The following is a 22,865-nucleotide window of genomic DNA, read 5'->3' as shown; positions in this document are numbered from 1 at the left end:
ATAACTAATAAAAAATAGACCTGGTGCTCCAAAGCCTCTGCCTTAACCAGTCCAAAATACTGCCTTATACGATTCACATCAAAGGTCACCTCCTCTGAGAGGACTCCTACACTCCCTCACGCCAAATTATTTGCTTCCTCCCTGATACTAATATATTTTTACCATGGCAGAGCTTTTCAGGGTGCATGATCTTTTTTCAGGTATTTATATCTCTGTACCTTCTATAAATAATCTAGTGCACAGTTGCCCAATAGATCTTCCTGCAGTGATACTGTGGTATCTGTGTTGTACAATGTGGTGGCCACAAGCCCCATGTGGCTACTGAGCAGTTGAAATGTAGCCAGTGTTACTCACTTTATTTTATTGAAATTTATTTAAATTTAAATCAGAACAGCCACGTGGGGCTAGTGGCTACCATATTGAATAGTGAAGACCTAGTGCATAACAAAGCACCGAGTAATAATTCCTCAAAAAAAAAGTTCACCAAGTAAATGAATCACCCGTGAAAAACACATTGGGCAAAGAAAAAACACTTGTATAGCTCCGTTTTTGTTTTTCTTTTTCACCACATACAGACTCACATTGGTTTACTTGATTAATAAACATGTCTATGAATACACATTCAACAAAATATTACATAGCTCCACTCTCAAGACCTATCCCATATTTTATCTTGTGCAATAATATGTATTACGAACCACATTATTTTTTTTTACTGTAAGACTTTCTAAAGGATGTTAACAACTCTGCTGTGTAAATATTTAATTTATAATTGTCTGTCCCTGCTCTGCAATCCTTTTTATTTCCCCTCTGTACTGTTCACTGATAAATCCCAAGTGACTAGCTCAGGGTCTAGTAGGGACTCAATAAATATTTTTCGAATGAATGAATGAATCATGCCTACTGGGGCATCTTTGTGAGGTGCGAAAATCGAATTTACAAATCGCTTTCAAATATGTAATTTTTATGAACACAGCGTAATAATTAAGGAAATAGGTACGTTAAATTTTGTAGCCATTAAGCATCTATTCATTTTAATTTTGAAGATTTTTTTCATTGGCATTTTGGAACAAAACCCTATCGTTTCCAATTTCCAAACAAAAACTGTCTTTGTCCTCTGAAAGGTCCTCACAACCTCCTCCAAATGCTTGACTGAAACTAGGCCTTCGACGGGACAGAAACCACGATATTCAAAATGTCAGTTTCTCAGGGCGGGCTCTAAACCGGTTATTCTTCACACCAATTAAAACGGAGATTGAAAGCTCCGCCCAAGGCTTAAGCTCCCGGAACCGAGTCCTCAGTGAGGCCAGGGAAGCTCGTCCGCCAACCCGGAGCTGCAGGACCCCAACTGGAGGACCCGCGAGGCTGAGGGCGCCCGCGCCGGGCCCCCAGCCCCGCCGAGGCCCCGCCCCGCCGAGGCCCCGCCCCGCCCCGCCGAGGCCCGGCCCCGCCCCCTGTGCTGCCATAGAAACCCAGAAGGCGCCATGGCTGCCGCCGGTCTGGGAGGAGAGCGTTTGACACTGCCGACGGTACCCAAGTCACCGTCACTTGCGCCACGTCCAGCCGCTCCCATGAGAGGGAGGCCTAAGAAGTGTCTGGTCTATCCGCATCCCCCGAAGAGCTCCCGCGTGTCTCCGTCGGTTCTGCGCTGGCTCCAGGGCCTGGATCTCAGCTTCTTCCCCAGAAACATCAGCAGGTGCTGGAGCAGGGCCCGGCCCCGCCGCCTGGCGGGAGCCTCGGTCGGAGCCGAGCAGCCCCGGGGTCCGCGCAGGGGCTTTCTCCTGGGATTGCCCCCGCCCGCTCACCACACACACACACACACACACACACACACGCACACACACACTCACACACACACACACCGCTTGCTTTCTTGGGGAGCCGACCTGAAAAAATAGGATGGAGCATTTCACTCAATCGGTCAGTCAGTCAATCAATCATTACATAGACTTGAGCTAATGCAGACTGCTTCGGTGACTACAAAAAAATGTAAAAGAGTCCAGCCTCTTTCTTCAGAGACATCGGACATTAATACTGGTGGCAGTTAATATTTGCTCTGGGCGTGCAAACTAAATTCCATAAAAATAATGACTTTGTTGCAGGCAAGGACTCTGGTTTACTAATTTCGGTATTCCTCAAGAAAGACACGCCTGAAAATGTCAGTGTACCTAGGTATCACATGGGCATCTTGTTAAAATGCAGGTTCGATACAAATGAATAGTTTGGGGTTCATAAAAAGAGCACCATGGCCTTTGGTGTGTGTCATCTTACCCAAAGGCTATTCCATAGCAGGTCCTCCTTGGAGCAATGGTACAACAACATTCTGTAAGTTGCTGTCAGTAGAGTATATTAAATTGGTGTTAATGAACCATAATCACAAACTGTGTAAGTAACTGCAGTTTATTTTATTTCCTTATTGTTATGGATCAGGGATTTTTCAAATGGCTTCCTGATAGCAGAAATATTCACTGTACACTACCCCTGGGACCTTAAATTGTCATCCTTTAAAAATGGAACTTCTTTAAAAGTCAAGTTGGATAACTGGGCACAGTTGGAAAAGGTAAATTAGCAATCAATGACACTTTTAACTGTTGAAAAGTTTATGTTTGAAGAGGTGTATTCTTGAGGTCGTGGATTTCTCTGTATATGCGTGTGTGGCCATGTTTTAGGCCGCAGTGCAGCTGGGTAGGCAGCTTGTTTCCTTGTATTGAAAAGAAGGTTATTAAAGTTTATGTCATGAGTCACCTGTGAAACTGAGCATACTCATTTCAAATTGGAGTGGGATATAATGGTTGATTTTCTTGCTGAGTAATAATAACTTTTAATAATTAACATGTTAAACCTCAAAATATTAGTTGAGGATTAAAGAGGGATTAAAGTGAATTCACAGTAATTGGAGGGGTTTTTTTTTGTGGTACGTGGGCCTCTCACTGCTGTGGCCTCTCCCGTTGCGGAGCACAGGCTCCGGACGCGCAGGCTCAGCGGCCATGGCTCACGGACCCAGCCGCTCCGCGGCATGTGGGATCTTCCCGGACCGGGGTACGAACCCGTGTCCCCTGCATCGGCAGGCGGACTCTCAACCACTGCGCCACCAGGGTAGCCCAGTAATTGGAGATTTTTATAGAACTTCTTATGGTGAAAATATTCTCTTTCTACTATTACAGTTCCTGGCGAGAAAAAAACTTAGATTACCTAAAGAACTAATCCATGGAACAATTCATTGTAAAGCCGGAGTACCTGAAATACTGATACAGGAGGTGTACACCTTGTTAACACATCGAGAGTGAGTTATTTGGAATTTTCTAGTAATATAATATGAAACTTTTGATAATATAAACCTTATTACTAAAATGGGGCTTGTCAACAATATTTATTTTTTTATTTCCAGCATTAAAAGTATCCAGGATGACCTTGTGAATTTCACAGACTACAGTTACCAGATGCAGTTGCCCCTGGTCCCCAGATCGACAGCTTCAAAGTCTATTAAAGATAACATTAGGTTATCAGAATTAATAGGCAATCCGAACAAGCTCAACAATGAACGTAAAGTAGAGTTCCTCTTCCTTTTACAAATGTTGCAAAGAAAATTGAGCAGAAAACTGAATCCAGGTAAGTTTGCTTGGAAATAGTCAACTGGGTTCTTCCAAGCTTAAGAAGGCTCTTCTTGAGCACAGATGAAAGAAAAGCCTGCCACTGTGCCCTGATTCATAGACTGTTGTAATTTCATCTACTGTGACTTTTATTGTTATTAATTCAGTCATACTTATTACCATATATGTATTCATATCTATCATATTATTTTGTGCTTTTAATTTGTTCTCTGTTTCTTGTTTTTGTCTTACCTATTTTTCTTCTTCTTTTGGACTGAACTTTTATCCAAAGACTTTTTTCCTCCCTACTAATTTGGAAAATTATAAATTTCTACTCTCTTTAGTGCTATGCTAGAAATTCTAACATGCATATTTATTTTAGTCTAAGAGTAATATCTTTATTCTCTTCCTCAAACTGTAAGGACCTTACAACACTAGGACACTGACCACTCCCTACCAGCCCCCCGCCCCACTTCAGTTCTTTTGTTGTTCAGCATTTTCGTTTTGTCAAGTTATTTTTTTAACACCGCAAAATCAGGTATCACTATTTTTTATACCAAATATTTGCTTACATTTAATCTATCTCACTATTACTTCCACTCACTGGGTCTTGTGGGAATTCCTGGAACGAAACACAACCATTCTATTTAGTCATCAGTTTAAATGTCCATCTTAGTGCAAAGCTAACCTATATCTCTGCTGTCTTCTTTGGAACACATTTTCTCTTTAGCCATGGATATACCTCAACACTTTAGATTCTTGAACAGAATTCTGTTATCACCAGTGTTGATTTTTGAGACTGCTGATTTTAAGCAGCCAAAGTAATTAATTGTGATAATCACAGTTCTGGGAATGTTACTGACCAGGGTGGTGTTTAAGCATAAACAGGGCATGGCTGATGAGCAGAAATGACCTTAGACACGTCTTCCAGCCTCAGTGAGGGTGAGCTGCTGAGGAGCTGGTGATCTTTAGAAGCACAATGAAACCGACGCCCAAGTGATGCAGTTGATAGAATTAGTTAATAAGAAATATGGGAAACATGGAAAATAATTTTGTCACTATTTTTACAGTATAAAAATGTTTGCAAAATGAAATAGATACTGTATTGTTTTATTTATATGAAATATAAAAACATGTAAAGCTAACCTATGATGATAGAAGTCAAGACAGAGTTTTAGTTTTAGGGTACTGTATGGGAGAGACACGAAGGGATTTTGGGGTGCTAGCACTATACTATTTCTGGATCTGGGTGATGGCATCCAGGTATGTATTCACTCCAAAAATTCATCAAACTGTAAACATACAATTTGTTCATTTTTCTGTACATATATTACTATTGAATGAAAGCGTACTGGAGCTTCCAGTGGTTAAGACTCTGTGCTTCCAACGCAGGGGGCGTGGGTTCGATCCCTGGTGAGGGAACTAAGATCCCACACGCTGTGTGGCCAAAAAATTTTTAAATAAAATAAAAAATAAATTGGTTGAATTAAACAAAAAAGGCTTAACAAAAGATTAATAGGAACATAGGGATACTGTCTTTAAAGTAACTTTTTTAAAGCAACTATTTTGTGCATCAGAGATGTGAACCATGGTGGAGAGGGTTATTAACCTACATATCCACACTGCTCTCAGGAATATGATACAACAGATGTCTAAGTAATTTGCTTAATTTAAAACTGTGGTGTCATATTTTGACCATGGCCATAGTGAATTTTTAAGAAAGAATTTTTGTTTACATTTTATAGAATGGTTTGAGGTCAAACCAACAGTGGGAGAATCGACTTTCAGTCAAGGTCCTGCCCAAGCCTCTGGGTGCAAATGTAACTCAGTCGTTTCGAAGGAAATAGTTGCTCCTCTGTGTTGTAAGTTTTTAAAGTTTTTTCACTTGTTAAAAATGATGTTTTTGTTTTGTTTGTTTAAAATTTCAAAATAGTTAAAATGTTGGTCTAGGCATTCAGTCTAGAACGGTGCAGCAGGTTGATGTGTGTGCTTTTGGGTAGGTGGTGGGAGCATGCTGTCCGCCAAGAACCAGTCACAACAAGGGAAAATCCCAGGCCAGCGTTTCCCTGCCTGCTACTATAGGAGCCATTTCAATTCCGATTTCAGCTTTAAAAAGTGCGTCTGAAACAGGGGAAGCTCGTTGGCAGAGCTCAAAACTCAATCCTGTAGCAGCTGGATGATGAATCAGTCCTAAGGCAGATACAGACAACCTGCACACCTAGACTTCCCCATCACTTGTTTTACAAGAAGCCACGAGTTTAAATCCTGTTAATTCAGAAAGCACTTAACACCATAGCAAACTGTAGCCAAACACGGGCCAAAGTCAGCCTCTGCCTGACTTTTTGGTATAGCCTGCAAGTTAAGAATGGTTTTTACGTGTTTAAATGGTTGACAACATATACCAAAATTGCACATAATGGTACTGAAATCACAGGCTGTTCATCTGAAAAGCTTCTAATTATCAAATAGAGTGGCAAAAATTAATTGTAAGAAAGGTTGTTACCTTTTTTTTTTTTAACACTTAAGTTCCTCTCTTTGTTTACCTAAATCTATCATCTAGCAAAATAATGCACCAAGGGAATGTAGATTTCTTAGTTGTCACTGGCCCCTCATATGAGTCTGAGTGGCCAGCTTGGATGCCTCAGTGCAGAATTCTAGAAACCGAATTATGAATTCTGTATATTTGCCAAATCTAAGCACTATTAAAATCACAGCACTGTTGCCTCACCTGCCTTCTGAAGCAACATCTAAAAATAGTTGAGTCATATTCAGTATCAGATGCACCAAAATAAGCCCTGGGTATTTTTAGGCTCCACCGATGACTTTTGGAGACGGTGGCATTCAGGTTTTGTATTTCTGACTACGATAATGCCTGCTTTAAATATTCTGTTTACCAGGCATTTAGACTAACCTGTGCTAGGCCTGTTGCCAGCCGTTCTGCATATGTCTGGTATGTTAGAAACACAGATGGCCGTATACCTATTTAATAACCACAAATGGATTTTAATTTTATTTAAATATTACACCAAATACAGGTAATGGTGGCAATCCACTTAAAGGAGTTCACATGAAGCAAGCTGGAAAACATTCTTTTGACTCCATGAAACCTATCAGAAACATGGAAAAGGAACCCAGAAGAGCACCTGTCTAATGGGCTTTGAAGAAGCGATGCCACCACCTCTTGCCACTCTAAAGGGATACAATCACCTAGTCTTGGATATATTTCAATGATAAGTAAATTAAAGGGGTGTCTTGTCTATAGTTGGGCTGAAGAACATATTTTTTAATTCAATTCAACAACCATTTATTCAACACCTGCACCTAGTGGTGTTGAAAATACAAAATCAGCTTAATTAGTATAGAATGAACAAAAATAATTTTAAAGGTACAGTTAAACATAATTCACCAAGACGAGTAAGAATTCTTTCTCATAAATTTTGTAGGAATGGCGAATCTACTTTGTAATATGTTTTCCTCACTAGAAAGAAAAGAGCCACGCTACTAATACGCCTGATATTTATTTATTTACACGTCATGTTCATCAACAAAATTTATTCTGAACGATTATTACTATTATACATAGGCCCATAGAAAATCTTGCCCACTTCCATAAATAACTTTACTTAAGCCATCAAAAAGAAAATAGTCACCTTTCCTGTTGATGCTGAGTTGTGGGGAAGGAAAACCATGTTTTACTTGGTGTTTAGCAAACAATTTAGTTTGATTTAAAAAAAATGCCTCCTGCTTGCTGCCATGCCCCATATTTTTACTGAAGGGAAACAAAAGCAGTGATATCCTGAAAGACTGATGATATTTCATATATTCTTGGTAATTTAAAATTCGTATTTGGAAAATTTTCTTCAAGTGGAATTATTCACGTTTTTATGCTATCTCATTAATAGTGTCATTTGACTCCCAAGATGAGTATTACTAATGCTGAATCCCATGATATGCTTGTCAATTTCCAACAAAACTCTATTCGTTTTTCTGCACTTTTGAAGCCTTAGAGAGTTTAATTAGAATTTCTACCTCCAGAGACTTCCTTGTTTAATCATACCCTTCTGGATAGGTAATATTTAGTAAAAGAAATTATCGAGAGCCCTGATGAAATCGATGACTTCTTGGGAAAGGTTTAGAAAATTATGAAAATAATTTTTAAACCATAATATATAGTTCCTTAGGAAAGGATTTTAGAAACAAGTCTTCTGAAGCTCAGCTAGAGAAACGTCCAGAGAAAAGGATTAGATTTGGATAAACAGTCAAATAATAAGTTTATTCTCTTGACTCTGTGTTCAATCTCCTGAAAAAGCTAATCACTCATGGCCTGACCTTGGTTAAGTTCCCAAGACCCCTGTGGGACCTACGGAGAGTTTTGAAAATACAGGAGGGTCTGGAAGCTTCATTTCATAGTGACTAAGGAAATGAAGGAAGCGGGGATATGTTGAAAGTAGGGAACGTCAAGAGCTTCTTCAGATGAGTTGTGTCGACAGAAGCCAACGCTTCAGGCAAATCGAAGGAAGGTCATTTTGTTCACAAACATCTTTGACAGAAGGAAGCAGTGAACTATTGTAGGAGCTACAGCAGCCCCTATAGGAACAGAACCTTTCAGTCAACTGGCAGAATGCTTATCACGGGAATGGAAGCTTCTGTGATAAGCTGTTTATATTAATTAGTAAGCCTCTTTTTTCTCTCTCTTATACTAATTCCGGGGTTTATTGTAGTCAGTGTTTCTTACAAGTGGAGAATCATCCTCCTGAACAGTCCAGTCCCATGATTTTTCTAGGTTTCTAAGCCAGGTAATAACCCAGATGGACGGCGCAGCCCTCCACACCTCTGAGGACTTTAACCCAGAATTCAGCGAGAGGTGGTGTCCTCTCACTGGTGGTTCTAGGGACAAGACGGATGTTCATCTTAGCAGTTAACTGTGTCATACCTGGCTTTAACTGCAGTATTTATTAAAATCATTGTTTAATGAGACTTCTTTCATAAAAGCATACTTAAACTTGCAAAATAATTTGTCTACATTATCAGTAATATGGACACCTTCAAATAAAAACAAGTTCATGTTCTTTGTTTGGGTTTTCATGCATACTAAACATAACAATGAAATTTAACTTTATAAATTTTTAAAACTTTTGTTTTTCATATTAAGACACATACAGATCAACATAGTCAACTGACATTCTATGAAGAATTAATAGTCAATATTAAGGTATAGAACATTGTTGAAGTCAAGGAATAATAGAATTGCATTTGAATCAATCAAATTTAGGTTTTAGACAAATATTGGGTTATACCTCAATGGTCTTCATGTGATAAAGAGTTGTAAGATCTTTTTCATACTTTATACATTAAAATATTATTTCCTGCATTCATTAAAAATACAGAAGAATGTAACAATTGTTTATATATGTATAACTTAATATCTTTGAAGTATTTAAAGCACAAATTAGGGTTTTTAATCTATTTTAAAACAAAACAGAGAATGATAGTAGGATTTAGACTGCCACCTTTTAAGTGAGGAGATTTCAGTACATACATGCCAATTAATAACACCCCTCACCTAAAAAAAAAAAAAAATCTGAATTACACGTATCACTAAGGGTTAAAAAGTACTTCTCAGATACGATTTATTTATTTATTTTTTACATCTTTATTGGACTATAATTGCTTTACAATGGTGTGTTAGTCTCAGATACGATTTACATTACCCATTGCATCTCTGAGTTGTATACATTCTCTTCTATAATATTAACTATTTTCTTTATAAAATGGAATTTAAGGCTAAAATGCTTTTTTTGTGGAGTTAGAAGTAGGTCAGTGTGATAGACAGGTACATAATATATATTGTTTTCTGTTTTAAGAAGCTTAAGAAAAATTTTAAAGTATTTTAAATGCAACAAGTTTAAAGATAATAAAAACCACCATTATTCTAGTTATATGAGCTCACTCCCTAATTAGACAGAACACCTGTATTATAAATCTTGTAAAACAGCTTGAGTATCAAAGTACTATTCTTCCTAGTGTGCATTCATTTCGTAAATCTTGAAGTCAGAATTCTAGTACAATTGAAATACTTGTCGTCATGCCTCAGGCTTTTTAAAAATATCGACAGATGTACTATTTTAATAAATATTTTTAAAACCTGAATTTACATAATATATCCCAAATTTCAACTAACATCCTATTTACTTACAGAAATTTATTTGAAACGAATTTTCATCAAATAATTGTTTATTATAACTATATTATAATGTAACTTGATTAGAGATTATGTGAATATTAAATACATTCATCAAAATTAATATTCATAAATACCAAATATCTTTTAAAATAGTGAATTATCATCAAATGCAAATGATCACATAGATTTCACTGCATTTTGTGTTTTTCACTTCCAATTTTTTTCATGCTTATATAGCCTATTCCTTTATAATTAGACATTTGAGTTTCAGCTATAGAACTTGGGAATGTTTTCTCTTTAAAAAAGTAAAACTTAAAAGTGCTTTGCATACCCATTTATTGATATATATTAAACTTATAACTGAAAACTTCGATTAAATATGAGCTAAAACTAGTGGTTTACTATACATTTTATAGAGGACAATACCAGTGTTTGTTAACTTGAAGATCAGTTGTACACACCTTACATTTCGACACTTCAAGGTATTCAGTCACCCAAATACTCTGAGCGCCCACTGCACCTCAAGCACTGTTCTAGATGTTGCACTATTTTATAAGTTTCCGTGTTTCAACAATAGAATATCTGGTACCTTTTGTGCTTTGTGAAAAGTTCATATGCTCTTTTAGATTTGTCAGTCCTTTATCATTTAAATACTACTTTCCTCCCAAATAAGGAGACACCTATTTTTCCTTGAAATTATATAAATATTTTATTTGCTGAAGTTAACGAATAAAATCAGCTGTGAGTCCCCACTTCCCACCTCCTCCTCCAGACCTTTGGCTCTAGGACAACAAAGGTTAAAGGTAACACTAACCGGAAAAAGGTCTTTAAAAAAGCAATCAAGTGTGAGAAAAACCTTCTGTCAAAATGGGTTGAGTCGTATTCCAGTCCCCAAAGGTGAGAACGGGTTCACCTTTGCCCACATCAGAGCATCATTCAAGGAGATGGTGGATTTCCCATCTTCAAGGAAAAATACAGGGCCCTGCACAGTGACAGTTAAGGGAAGAGAAGATGAGATTATGAATTTGCAATATGTTTTTAAACTTCCAGAAACAGACTCAGGCTAATAAAAAACCACTGGTGATATTTAAGCAACACTGATAGGAAATTTAAAAAGAAGAGAAAAATTAGATTCTTTGAATTGCCACCAAATAGAGAAACATTTTAAAATATCTTGACATTATGCCTTGATGTCTTTCAAAATAGAATTCAGTTTTATAATTTGAATTCTTTAATTACAATGGCGCTGTCAGTGGCAATAGGTATTGCTAACCTGTTGATTACTACAAAGTTAACATTTATAAAGGCACATATGCCTAATAATAGACTTTAATATACTTCGCTCTTTTAATCATACAGCCTACATCAATACAGCTGGGTAAATTATTTAAGCCAGAAATTCAACCTGCTCTCCAGAAGATGAAAAGTACACTGCTATATATGTGTATATATAATTTAAAATCCTGTCAACCCTGTGATTTACTAGTATATCTGTAATTTAGTTACATCAGCTATTATGTATGTCGAGGGTAGTTCTGAAGAATTAAATCCAAAAAAATCTTTCAATGTGTATCTCCCAGCTCTTAGAAGGAAAAGCATGATTTTACAAACACAAAATGGAATAAAAACTTACTTTCTTCATTACTTTCTCAAGTTATCCGGGTTTTTATCATGATTTCAAATGATAACAGCTTGTTGTTAGTAAATTGTTTCTAGATATTAGAAAATCCATTACATGAAGTAGGCAGCTTCCTATTCACAGGTACTTGAAATTTTAGCTTTAAGTAGAACACACTGATTTTCTGCAGGAACAGAAATATCCTAGGAGGGTAGCCCCCTCTCTGAATCAGTCATTTGCGCCCTAGTGTATGTAAGATAATGAGTAGATCCTTTTCTAATGTGTGTGTGAGGCAGAGGTTAGCCTGTGGAGTAGGTCATCTGTCTCAGATGGAGAAAAAGTCCTGAAGAGGAGAAAGACACAGGGAAGTGTGGGGCACTGGAAGTACATGCGGGGCGGTGAGTGGCACTGAAAGTGTATTCTAAACACTGCATAATGGTTTTTGCTCTTAATCATAAGTTCTTGAATTTACTGCTTTGGTTCTTTATCTCTGAACGTAAGTGGATAAGCACGTATACAACTATGTGTTCTGTCTGTGGTTTGGAATATACTGCTGTGTTCTGAAGACTTAGTTTGTTTCTGGTGTCAAGTCAAGCTATAGTTAGAGTTTACATTAGCAGCAAGATATTTAATTGGAGTGATTACCCCCCCATGTACCTTTCTCCATTGACCTGGCATGTCAGTGTTAGAAATGTAATTAGCTACGTTACGTTAGAAATACAAGAATCCACTTAGTAAAGTGTGAATGTGCCCAAGAGGTGGCGTTCTTTTAGTCCCACCTGGACTCCATTAGCATTTCATGGGGATTCAGCTTTGTTTACTTCTTGGGGACACCTACAACCGGTCCTGGCTCTGGGATGATGAAGGCGCCTCTTATTTTCTGGAGATAATGGCACCCCTGGGTCACACTGGGAGGCTCTGGCATCGTTCACCATCATTACTTTCATTGGGCATGAAGGACCATTCCTTGGGAATTAGCCATCCCTCACGACTGAGCCCCGTAATTTTTAATTGCTGCAAAGTTCAGTAAGTCAATGTAAGAATATGCATAATATATCAATGATATTGATATATTATGCATCTAACAGTTTTTAATTGCTTTCTTTGTGTTTATAAAATACAAATGGAGACTATAAAGTTAAATTTAATCTACTGAGATATAATAATTTGTAACAGTGTTGATTGTTGCTTTGTCTTTCTTATTTAATTTCCCTAAGGATATGATCTATATGTATTTTAAAACATTTGTTACTAAGTATATCTATTATATGAATTGCTTTTATGATAACAGTCCCATGACTATGTCTCTGAATTTATTTCAAGGAGAGAGAAAACATTTACACCAAATATGGAAGCATTAAGGGCAATATTTTCTCACTGGGCCTCAGGTCTCTTTACAGGTTTACAGGTCTCTTTTATTCAGGTTGTGCTTATTTTAAGATCACATGTCAAAAAATAATGATACAAATAAAAATGATGAACATGCACAATTTATGCCTGACATTACGCTGTACCTGGATTTTTAATCCTGTAAAACAAGAGATGTGAATATCAGAATGACTCGGAAGATTTGACCCGGTCACATAATCTGGTCCAATAATTCCTCTGAGTGGTTCTTTTAGTCTCTTCAGTAAAGTTGCATAAACCATTCTTTGTGAATCAGAAGGGGGTGTATATGGAGATTCTTCTGACGATCTATATTTTCAACAGATATTCCATTTTTAGTTTTGTAGAATCCCAGGGTTGTTAAGGTTTAGATTAAAAAACAGTCCCTGATGATTATTTAGTTCTCCTTTATAAAACATGGCAAATCAACTTTAGGCTCAATTTATAGTAAAATGAAGGACTTAAAAAAGGCAGGAAAGAGCATTGTAAATTATTACTGAATATATGCTAAACAACACAAGATTCATTATCCTGCCAAGATAAATCATGAGACAACCAAATTGTCAATAAGTTTGTCTGTAATATTAAGTGATACCTTCTGTATCCCAATTTTTATATCAGATTCACTCACCGGTTGATGGATTGTGTGCAAGCTCTCCATGCATCCAACTCCTCAGAAAGCTGTTCAATTTTTATAGGCACTGACACCTTCCGACGTTTCAATAGCTGACTGAAATATGTGAAAAAGAAATTAACATCTGCCATCCAAGACAAAGATAGCAAAAGAGCAAATGAACTTTAAATAACTGCAAAACTTTCAGATTTAACAACTGTTGCTCACAAATCTATGTGTATATGTAAATATATACATGTAGGGGTGTGTGTGTGCATGCAAGTCCCTGGCAGGTCAAAAATATTCAATAAATATCGGTTGGATGACAGGCCGAGTATTGCTGGGTGACAGCCACGGCCAGCTACGGTGTGGCCCGGTGTGTCTCCGTATGAAAAATGACTCTTAGAAAGCGAGTGGAAGAGTAAGAAAAGAATGTCAATTAGCAGAAAGCAATGGAAATGCTGATTTCAATTCTTTAAAGACAGGGATGTGTGAAAACAAAGCAGTGAGACAGTGACAGCAGTGATCCATCACATCTGTGTATAGAAAACTGGAAAACAGATATAATGTGGTTAATTATGAGGCTGTAGATAAGGAATTACTAGTCCTAGTTTCCATAAGTTACAAACTCAGTGTGTTTCTCAAGGAGCTAGTTGGTTGAAATTTAAAAGTAAAAGCTGTTTAGGAGATAAAAAGAAAAAGAACATAAGACCTTAAGATGATATAAGACTAAAAGTAAGCATTTCTATAATTTATATCTTGCGGTTAACTCTTGCTGGTTGTCGTCATTCTGCTGGGACATGATCAGAATTGGTGAGAAAAAATATGTAAATACCCTCCCCCCACACACGTACCCCTAACATTTCAGTAATATTATCTCAAATCAGTTGGCAGCTTGTTTTTTTTCAACCTCAAATTATTGACTTAAAATTTTTTTATTGAGAATGCAGCCTGGCTCCAAAACAAACTCTTTAAATCATATGGTTTCCCTGTCTACAGTTCTGCACTTGGTAGTACTTTGTCTGCCCAGGAGTTTTTGATGATCTACTGTAGACAGAGCACCGTTCAAGAGTGAGGAGAAAAACCCAGGTAACTAGGTGGACAGAGCGCTGTGAAAACATCAGAGAAGAGCTTACGTGTGTACGGGGCGTCACAGGTGTTTCCCTTTGGCTGGAGCCGAGAACACGTAGCAGGACACGGTGGGTGGTGAGGATGGAGTGTGACTTCTGTGGAATTCCAAAGTAAGACTAAGGACCTAAAATGTTATCTGTTCACTAGTGGCGAGTCTCACTGTCAGGGAGGCTAATGCCACCGTCGTAGGGGTGGTAGGAGGGGGCGTAGGGTGACTAGAGGAAGGGCTACCACAGGGGACAGTTAGCGAAGACAGTAAGTGTGGGTCCCAGAGAATGAGCAACGTGCGGGCGTGGGAACTTACTGCCTAACTGGATGCTGACAGTGAGGAAGAACCGCTGACCCTGATCCTGAACATTTAAGTCTGGACGACAGAAGCATAATGACATCATCAGAAGAAAGAGCGAACCCAGGAGGAAGAGGTGTGAGAAGGAAGGTGGCTTCAATTCTGAGCGCACCGAGGTCAGCGAGCTGCGGGGCGCGCAGCCAGGCGCTGTGCCTGCGCGCAGAAGGGTGAGCTGTCCGCCCAGAGGCGAGAGGTGGGCTCTGAGGGACAGCGTACAGGCAGGTCCCAGAGCTCGCGTCCCTCTCTCTGAACTAACACGTTTCTAACCCAGCCGCACTGTCTCAAGTCTCTCCTGCCTTAGGAATAAAATGCCTTCCTTGCATTGGTGATATTTTTTCAAGGGACCATTTTCTCTCTTTCATGACCAAAGTCGTACAGAGCTGAACATAGCTCGTTAAATAATATTAGTTCCATGTGATACATCCTACTGTTCTTACGATATATTTTCTAAATATTGTTAAAAGTTGCTTTCAAATCGGGGTCATGCTGCCTGCGTAGATCTCTCCTTGAGAGCCCTGACAGCAGGAATCTCTGCTGCCCGCTGGTCAGGCCCACAGCTACACCAGACCTCCCCCCAGGGGCACTGGATTTTATTTTTGAGTATGACAAGCTTTAAGCACAATGGCTGATGTTCGGCAAGCTGTTAGAAAACACAGGAGTTTGGCGGGTAGGTTATACCTGAAGACAATATGCTTCACATTTTTCTACTGTAGAGATGGGAAAGCTAAAATACACAGTTTTTCATCTTCTTTTGAAAGTAGGGTCACACAGCCCTGGCCAGTGGGTTGTAGGTGCACAGCCCTAGGAAGACTTTGCTTCCTGAATCAAAGGGTCCTGCCCTCTGTGGTCTCCATCCTTTCACCCTTATCACTCCTTCTGCTTCGAATGTAGATCCGATACCCAGAGGGCTGGGAGCTACCTGGTAACCTGGGGTCACGGAGGCAAGAGGAAGGAAGCCAAGAGTGTCGGAGTTGAAAGAAGGGAAGACTCCAGATCCTTGATGGAATCTGCCCGAGAATGCCTACCTCAGTGTCTTGACATAAGACCAGGAAACCTTAGTGTTTAAGGTAGAATTAGGATTTCTGTCACTGACACCCCAGTTCACTGCTACTTCATATCGTTTACTGCCGCTTTATTATGAAATACATGCTTAGTTAATAAATGGATGAGTGCAAAATGTATTTGTTGCTTCTGTGATGCACTTAGACACTAACCGTCTCAGTGAAAGGCACTTCTCTAATTTCACAGTAGAAGAGAACCTGCTTTTACCTCGTGTACTCATAAAGTGCCGGGACGATGCTTTGGTACTGTCTTCTGATGGCCAGCAAAGCACCAACGTACCCACATAATATCAGCAATTCATTCCGAGCTCTGAAAGAGAATATATTTATTTTTAAAGAGGCCATAACTTGAGGTACAGAACATTGCTTTCATATACAGTTATTGTACTTGTGGCTCTACATTTTGATGGGTGACATTTATAGCAAAATATGCTTAGAACATTTTCTAAACTTGATGATGTTTTATTCATCAGTTAACTCCTATTCAGACATGTACACAATAACATACATTGTATTTTGAAATAAAAGTCTTTAAATAATATTGAACTCCGCCTTCTTGTTTTTCTCTCTTCCTTGTCTGTTCCTTCATGTAATTGCTCCCCGAGTGATGCACTGGGTCGGACTGACGGATTCCTGGCATACTGTACAGACTGCAGGGGACGGTGGAGAACGCCTCCTGCACACCCAGCTGGGGAAGCTTGCCAAAGTTTCACAGGCTCTGCACCAGCTTTTCCACATGGCAGTGCAACAAAAATAGCCCAAAGCCTCCAGTATAAATATACGTGGTCTCTGGATTTTAGTTACATGGATGACAATGTCCTTAAATAATACTTGAATTCAAGGATAGTGTCTATTTTTAAATTTCTAGCACTTTCACTTCTTTCCCCAACCTAGTGTGCTTTGCACACATGGAGATTTAAGAGATAGGACCACTAGACAGACCACCGAGGACATGAGGTCCAAAACCATCCCAAAGCTCCGAATTGGCCCTATTTGAACCAGGTGTGTATGTGTGTGTCTGTGTGTACATACACAGAACACACTAGGTATTAGGAAATGGGACCACTAAGATTTACTATTTGTTTCAAACTGACCTCTGTATTTTTACTTAAGGATAACACAAATTAAACTGTAATTTTTCTACACATTCACCTCTCTGTCCAAGATGATCTTATTTGCTGATCTGAACACCAAAAACAATACAGCCGGGACCTTCCCTGGTGGCGCAGTGGTTAAGAATTCACCTGCCAGTGCAGGGGACAGGGGTTCGATCCCTGGTCCGGGAAGATCCCACGTGCTGCAGAGCAACTAAGCCCGTATGCCACAACTGCTGAGCCCGCGTGCCACAACTACTGAAGCCCCTGCACCTACAGCCCGTGCTCCGCAACAAGAGAAGCCACTGCGATGAGAAGCTCGCGCACCGCAATGAAGAGTAGCCCGCGCTCGCGGCCAACTAGAGAAAGCCCGCGCGCAGCAACAAAGACCCAACGCAGCCAAAAATAAATTAATTAATTAAAAAAAATACAGCCATTCCGAAACATTACATAAGCTCAGACGCATTTTGGAGAAAAAGTACTCACTCAGTACATGTATGCAGGACTAATTTTTCAGTACGAACATAACTCAGTAGGTCAAGAACAGGGTAAATGGTATCCAAAGTCCAATTTGAACTACTGATGTATTCTGGCAAAATAAAACCAAATAAAAGATTCTCTAAATAATAGGATTAAAACTTGTTCATCCAATTTTTAATTTATGTAATTGATTCTTTTCTGGTCAACGCTATCTACTTCTTTATTTTCTAGATCACAATCAGGTCCCGATACCAAACACTCAGCAATCTCTTTCCTCTTTAAATTCAGGACAGCTAGTGCTTGGTTTTACGCCTTTTTATCAATATGAATGAAAATACCAAATAAAAGAGTAGATTTTAAATTATACTACCAACTGAACACGTACCTTTGATGAAGTCAATACCAATAGGAAGGGCTTTTTCAGGTTCTTGACTTAACAAGTAATACTTTATAGTTTCGAATATATTGCCATCGGCATGGGCTGTCTCAGCTAATTGCATACATTCTTCTACTGTGGGCAGCTTGCACTAGAAAATAATTGGTTTGATGACACTGTTACTAAATTTATAGGGATAAAAGCAATAGTATTAAGTGTGAAATGTTTCCAATATGCCTGCTTATTAAAGTTGCTGAGAACAGATGTAAATGAAATAATTTGTACTAAAAGCATACATTTATGGGAATATCTTTAAGATCTAATAACAATAAATAGGGTATTACCTAATGAGTCAGTAGTTTTAATCACACAAGTACCTAATAAAAGAGGTGAAAGTAAATTGTCCTGATTGTGATAATAGAATTAGTACCTGCAAATGTAATTGAGCAGGAAATGCTGAAATGAGTTACTTGAGAACAAATATACTGACCAGTCTCAAAAACTACATTAAATGTAGAAAACATAAAAGGTGCATGCATGCTTACGTGTTGTCTACACAGTGATTTACTTTCACTTGGCCTTGAGACAAAGCAACTTTATTTTGAGCAGGACAAGCTCTCAACGTTTTTAGCTTTGACATTCCGAAATGCTACAACGTGGAGATTTGAGCCTGTGAAATTTCATTACTGTAAAATGAAAAGCAACGCTCCCCATCTTTTCAGATAATGTTTTTTTCTGTTAAAACTGAGAGTCTACTCCTCTCTCATGTAAGTTTTTCTGCTTCCATAACGTAGACAGGAATTAAGTTATAAATTAGTAACTTAATAACTTAAATCAATACTTTAACTTATAATTAAGTTATAAATTAATTTTAGATAAAATTCTGACATGTTCATGATATTTGCAGTTTAGGTGTTAAAGTTTGTTGGTTTGTTTCTAAGCAACACAGGCATAGTTTACTGCTGTCTTACTAGTCTTTGGCAACCACTGAGACGGAGCTTCCGCTGCAAAAAATATTTTGTGCTGTGACCGCAGAGGATGTGGTTCATCCACAGTTAGGCCATCCGTCTCCTCTCCTTTGAGATTTGTCACTCTAGTTCCTTCTCACTATTTTTTACATCCCTGTAAGTTACTAAGATGGTCTTATTCAATTTGTTTATTAATGCATTTATTCCACAGCTTCATATTTTCCGTTGTTTAAAATTTAAGTAAACTGAATATTTTAGACCCCTCAGACTCTCTCAAAAAACTTACAACAAACTAAACTAAAAGAGCTCTCAGGTATGTGACATTTCATATTGTTTCCCCATCTTTATTCACTGAATGCCAGTTATTTACTGAGCAACTACTATGTGCTAGGAACTGTGCCTGGTTAGAAAGAAAAAAGTTTCTTCACTTTGCTATATGCTCTGAGAGTAGAGGGAATTGACAAATGGTTCCCACTGAAATTTCATTCTGACACAGAATATGATAAGAAAAGTAGGTTGATCATTCCTGTAATTCTTATCCTATCTTAAAATTCTAAAAGCTATATAACTTAATATTTAAATATAATTATTAGGGGAGTTCCCTGGTGGCCTAGTGGTTAGGATTCTGGGCTTTCACTACCATGGCCTGGGTTCAGTACCTGGTTGGTGAGCTGAGATCCCGCAAGCCACATGGCACAGCCAAAATATATATATATATATATATATGTATATATGATTTTTAGTCTTACTTGTGAAGTTCTCCAGAGTTATTAACACCTTTACACACATACTAACTAGTCTTTCTAAAGAGTTATTAATGAAGTCTGCCAGAGAGTCCAATTATACCCTTTCAGGATGTGTGATGAAAAGACCAGGTGAATACTGTGTTTGTCCCCTCATTAATAGTTGTGTAAATACAGACAAGGATTTAGCCTCTCTTAAGAGCCTCTGCACTAACACCGCACCTCTGGCCTCAGAGAATACGTCAGTGTACACTGAAACACTACACAGTAAATTAAAGGATAACTGAAAAATCCACTCCTGCCTCCTTCCATGTGCATTTTAACTTCAACTTAAAAATAACTTTTGTCATGTTTATAAAGCAAAGCACAGCTCATTTAAAAGGTGATTCACGGAGCAAAGTGTATAAAGAAGTTAAAATCACCTATAATCTCACAACCCATTGGTAACTTTCAACATTTATCCTTTCACAAGTATTTTCCCTGATACCATAAACACACACAGTCACATACACACACACACACACACACTCATCCACACACACTTTTGGTCTATCTGTACTAACAAAATACTCAGTTAGTATCCCTTGTTGAATGAATAGAGCCACTTACCCACTGCAGGGAAAATCAAGGTTCATATAAGAAAACTCTGTTATTTTGAGAGTTAAAGATGAGAAAATGTTTTATTTATATCGTCTTTTTCTTAAAAGAACTGTACTGTGCTATAAATAAAATAAATATGTACACAGTTGATTTTCCAAATGAAAATCATATGGTGTGTACATAGTTTTATCATCTGCTTTTTATTTACTTGTTTTATAGCCATCTACCAATGTCAATAAAAATAGAACTTCATGACATATTTAATGGATTAATAGCAATGAAATATAGACATGTACTGTAATTAATACAATCTCCCTATTGTTGAACATTTTGATTGCTTTTGTATGTAATCTTGGTATATAAATTCTTGTATTCGTAATGGAGCATTTTAAAAAAGCACTTTAGAATAAGCATGCCAATTTTATTATACTTCACTAATTCTTTTAAAGATCCTAAACTGCCTATTTTTAAAGTTAGCATACATGTACCTTAAGATGCAAAGTGGAAAGGGCTTGGGATGTGAAATTACAAACGTTGAAGTTCTCACCCCACCGTTAACTAGTTAAAACTTCCGGGCTTCCCTGGTGGCGCAGTGGTTGAGAGTCCGCCTGCCGATGCAGGGGACACGGGTTCGTGCCCCGGTCCGGGAGGATCCCACATGCCGCAGAGCAGCTGGGCCCGTGAGCCATGGCCGCTGAGCCTGCGCGTCCGGAGCCTGTGCTCCGCAACCGGAGAGGCCACAGCAGAGAGAGGTCCGCGTACCGCGGGAAAAAAAAAAAAAAAAGTTCCTTACCTTCTCTGAGTTCACTTTCTTTACAAATTAGGAACAGTATCCCCTGCTTTTCAGGGTTTCATGAGAATTAAGTAACAGACAGATGTGAAAATTTAGAACAGTTCCAAACATACAGTAGAAACTCAATAAATGTTCTTCCTTATTGTTATAATTTTTGTTGTCTTTATGAGGGGATTCTGACAGGATCGTATATTCATTTCTCTGTGTGCATCACTATTTGACCAAACCTAAAGCTAATGAAATCACAGCACTGCATTCCAGAGTAGAATACTTAATACCATCAGCATACCTTCTCATGAAGATCATTTATCTCTTCGATACACCCCGGGTAGAAAGCACAGAGCTTTACTAACTGTAGTTCGCTATCAGGGGTCATCAGGAGAAGATCAACTGCCAAATTCCTATTCACAGAACAAACGGGGAAACGTCAATGAGGAAAAAACGCCTAAAAATAACATTTTAGAACTATTTCAAAGGAAGAAGACTCATTACACCTCCCTTGCTTTTCTATTTACATAAACAGTACTAATTTCCTATTTAGTTAACAAACTCCTCTAAATGTAGATTACTTTTGTTATTATAGAATAATTCTCTAACCAAACTAAGTAGTATTAGACGTGTTCTTTGGAGCGAATTATAAGGCAGACTCTGTGAAAGCTAATTCTCATCAACTTTTGCTACACTTGCCAACAATGGACAACTGTATTTTCCAGCTCATAAAAACTAATGGATATTTAGATATTATAAGTTTAGATGTATGGGTATTCTGCATATTTCTTAAACTTTAGGTGGAAATCAAAGATAGAAATGCAGTTTTCCGATTTGCTTTCTAAAGATTTAATCAATGGAATAGATCATTTTGAAATCAGACATTTAAAAAATGTGTGGACTTTCACAGCTTTACATTAAAATATTTTGTATAAAATCATTTTTAAAAATCACGAGGTGAGGAGGTTTTGGTTTCATGCCTCATAAGTGAGAAATCACTAATTTTTAATGGCTTACGATATTATTATTCAATTTTCAAGAAAATGGTAGACATTCAGCATGACTTTGTATTCCAAATGTGAAGTTACAATGGCTGTGCTGTGCACTCTGAGTAAAGCCCCCTCCACCTTCTTTGTGCAGCCTTCAGTAAAATCTAAATTGGTCATTCAAGTGAATAAATTATTTTAGAAAATATTAGGGAGACGTTTAATCAGAATACAGTGAGTAAAGAACAGGAATAGGGATAATTCGTATGTGTCAAATTATCTGTCATCATTGGGCAAGTAAATCTTTGAGTGTTCTTACAGGTTCCAAATTAGAGTAATTCATCTGTTCTTTTTTTTTTTTTTTTTTTTTTTTGCGATACGCGGGCCTCTCACTGTTGTGGCCTCTCCCGTTGCGGAGCACAGGCTCCGGACGCGCAGGCTCAGCGGCCATGGCTCACGGGCTCAGCTGCTCCGCGGCATGTGGGATCTTCCCGGACCGGGGCACGAACCCGTGTCCCCTGCATCGGCAGGCGGACTCTCAACCACTGCGCCACCAGGGAAGCCCAATTCATCTGTTCTTGATAAAAAGTATGACTTTATGTTTTCTGATACTAACATTTAATAGCAGTTTTTAATAATGTCCATGAGAATATAGAAATTATCATTTGCTTTTATAGTGTTTAAAAAAGCTGTGCTAAAATTCTACTTTAACTTCTATGAACTACAGCCAAAAGTCTGACTTTCTTATCCTAGAATCATATCCTGATACAGAGAAATTTACAGCAATTCTAGCTAATTTTATTTACTTTTTAGGCTAATTCACTATTTATTGAAAATTCAGTATGCCAGTAGGGGAAAATGTGTGTATATATTTCTATATACTGATATAGACCAGCGAAATGATCCAA

General features: G+C 38.1%; 2 protein-coding genes across 8 annotated transcripts in view; one reads left to right on the top strand and one right to left on the bottom strand.

Annotated features, from left to right (window-relative positions):
• Nucleotides 1–1,484: 1,484 nt before the first annotated feature.
• Nucleotides 1,485–6,849, top strand: SPATA4 (spermatogenesis associated 4; the record flags this gene model as incomplete). Its single annotated transcript, XM_079726727.1, has 6 exons — nucleotides 1,485–1,696; nucleotides 2,431–2,560; nucleotides 3,165–3,283; nucleotides 3,389–3,609; nucleotides 5,336–5,452; nucleotides 6,617–6,849. The coding sequence occupies 6 exons, from the start codon at nucleotides 1,485–1,487 to the stop codon at nucleotides 6,739–6,741; spliced, it is 924 nt and encodes a 307-aa protein (XP_079582853.1). The 3' UTR covers nucleotides 6,742–6,849.
• A 3,787-nt stretch (nucleotides 6,850–10,636) lies between these two features.
• The window catches only part of WDR17 (WD repeat domain 17), a gene marked incomplete at both ends in the record, with an annotated part of 66,827 nt that continues 54,598 nt past the window's right edge, over nucleotides 10,637–22,865 (bottom strand). For 6 of the 7 annotated variants that reach the window (XM_079726686.1, XM_079726687.1, XM_079726688.1 and 3 more), the window contains 7 exons: nucleotides 10,637–10,756; nucleotides 12,907–13,087; nucleotides 13,410–13,508; nucleotides 16,138–16,239; nucleotides 17,510–17,612; nucleotides 17,889–18,030; nucleotides 21,273–21,384. In XM_079726686.1, coding sequence (XP_079582812.1) covers nucleotides 10,637–10,756; nucleotides 12,907–13,087; nucleotides 13,410–13,508; nucleotides 16,138–16,239; nucleotides 17,510–17,612; nucleotides 17,889–18,030; nucleotides 21,273–21,384 — 859 coding nt within the window. Of the gene's footprint in view, nucleotides 10,757–12,906; nucleotides 13,088–13,409; nucleotides 13,509–16,137; nucleotides 16,240–17,509; nucleotides 17,613–17,888; nucleotides 18,031–21,272; nucleotides 21,409–22,865 lie in introns of all 7 variants that reach the window. The other variant, XM_079726692.1, reaches the window with a different exon arrangement.

Source organism: Hyperoodon ampullatus (genome assembly GCF_949752795.1).
Source record: "Hyperoodon ampullatus genome assembly, chromosome: 20".
NCBI lineage: Eukaryota > Metazoa > Chordata > Mammalia > Artiodactyla > Ziphiidae > Hyperoodon > Hyperoodon ampullatus.
This window is presented reverse-complemented; position numbering and strand designations above follow the sequence as displayed.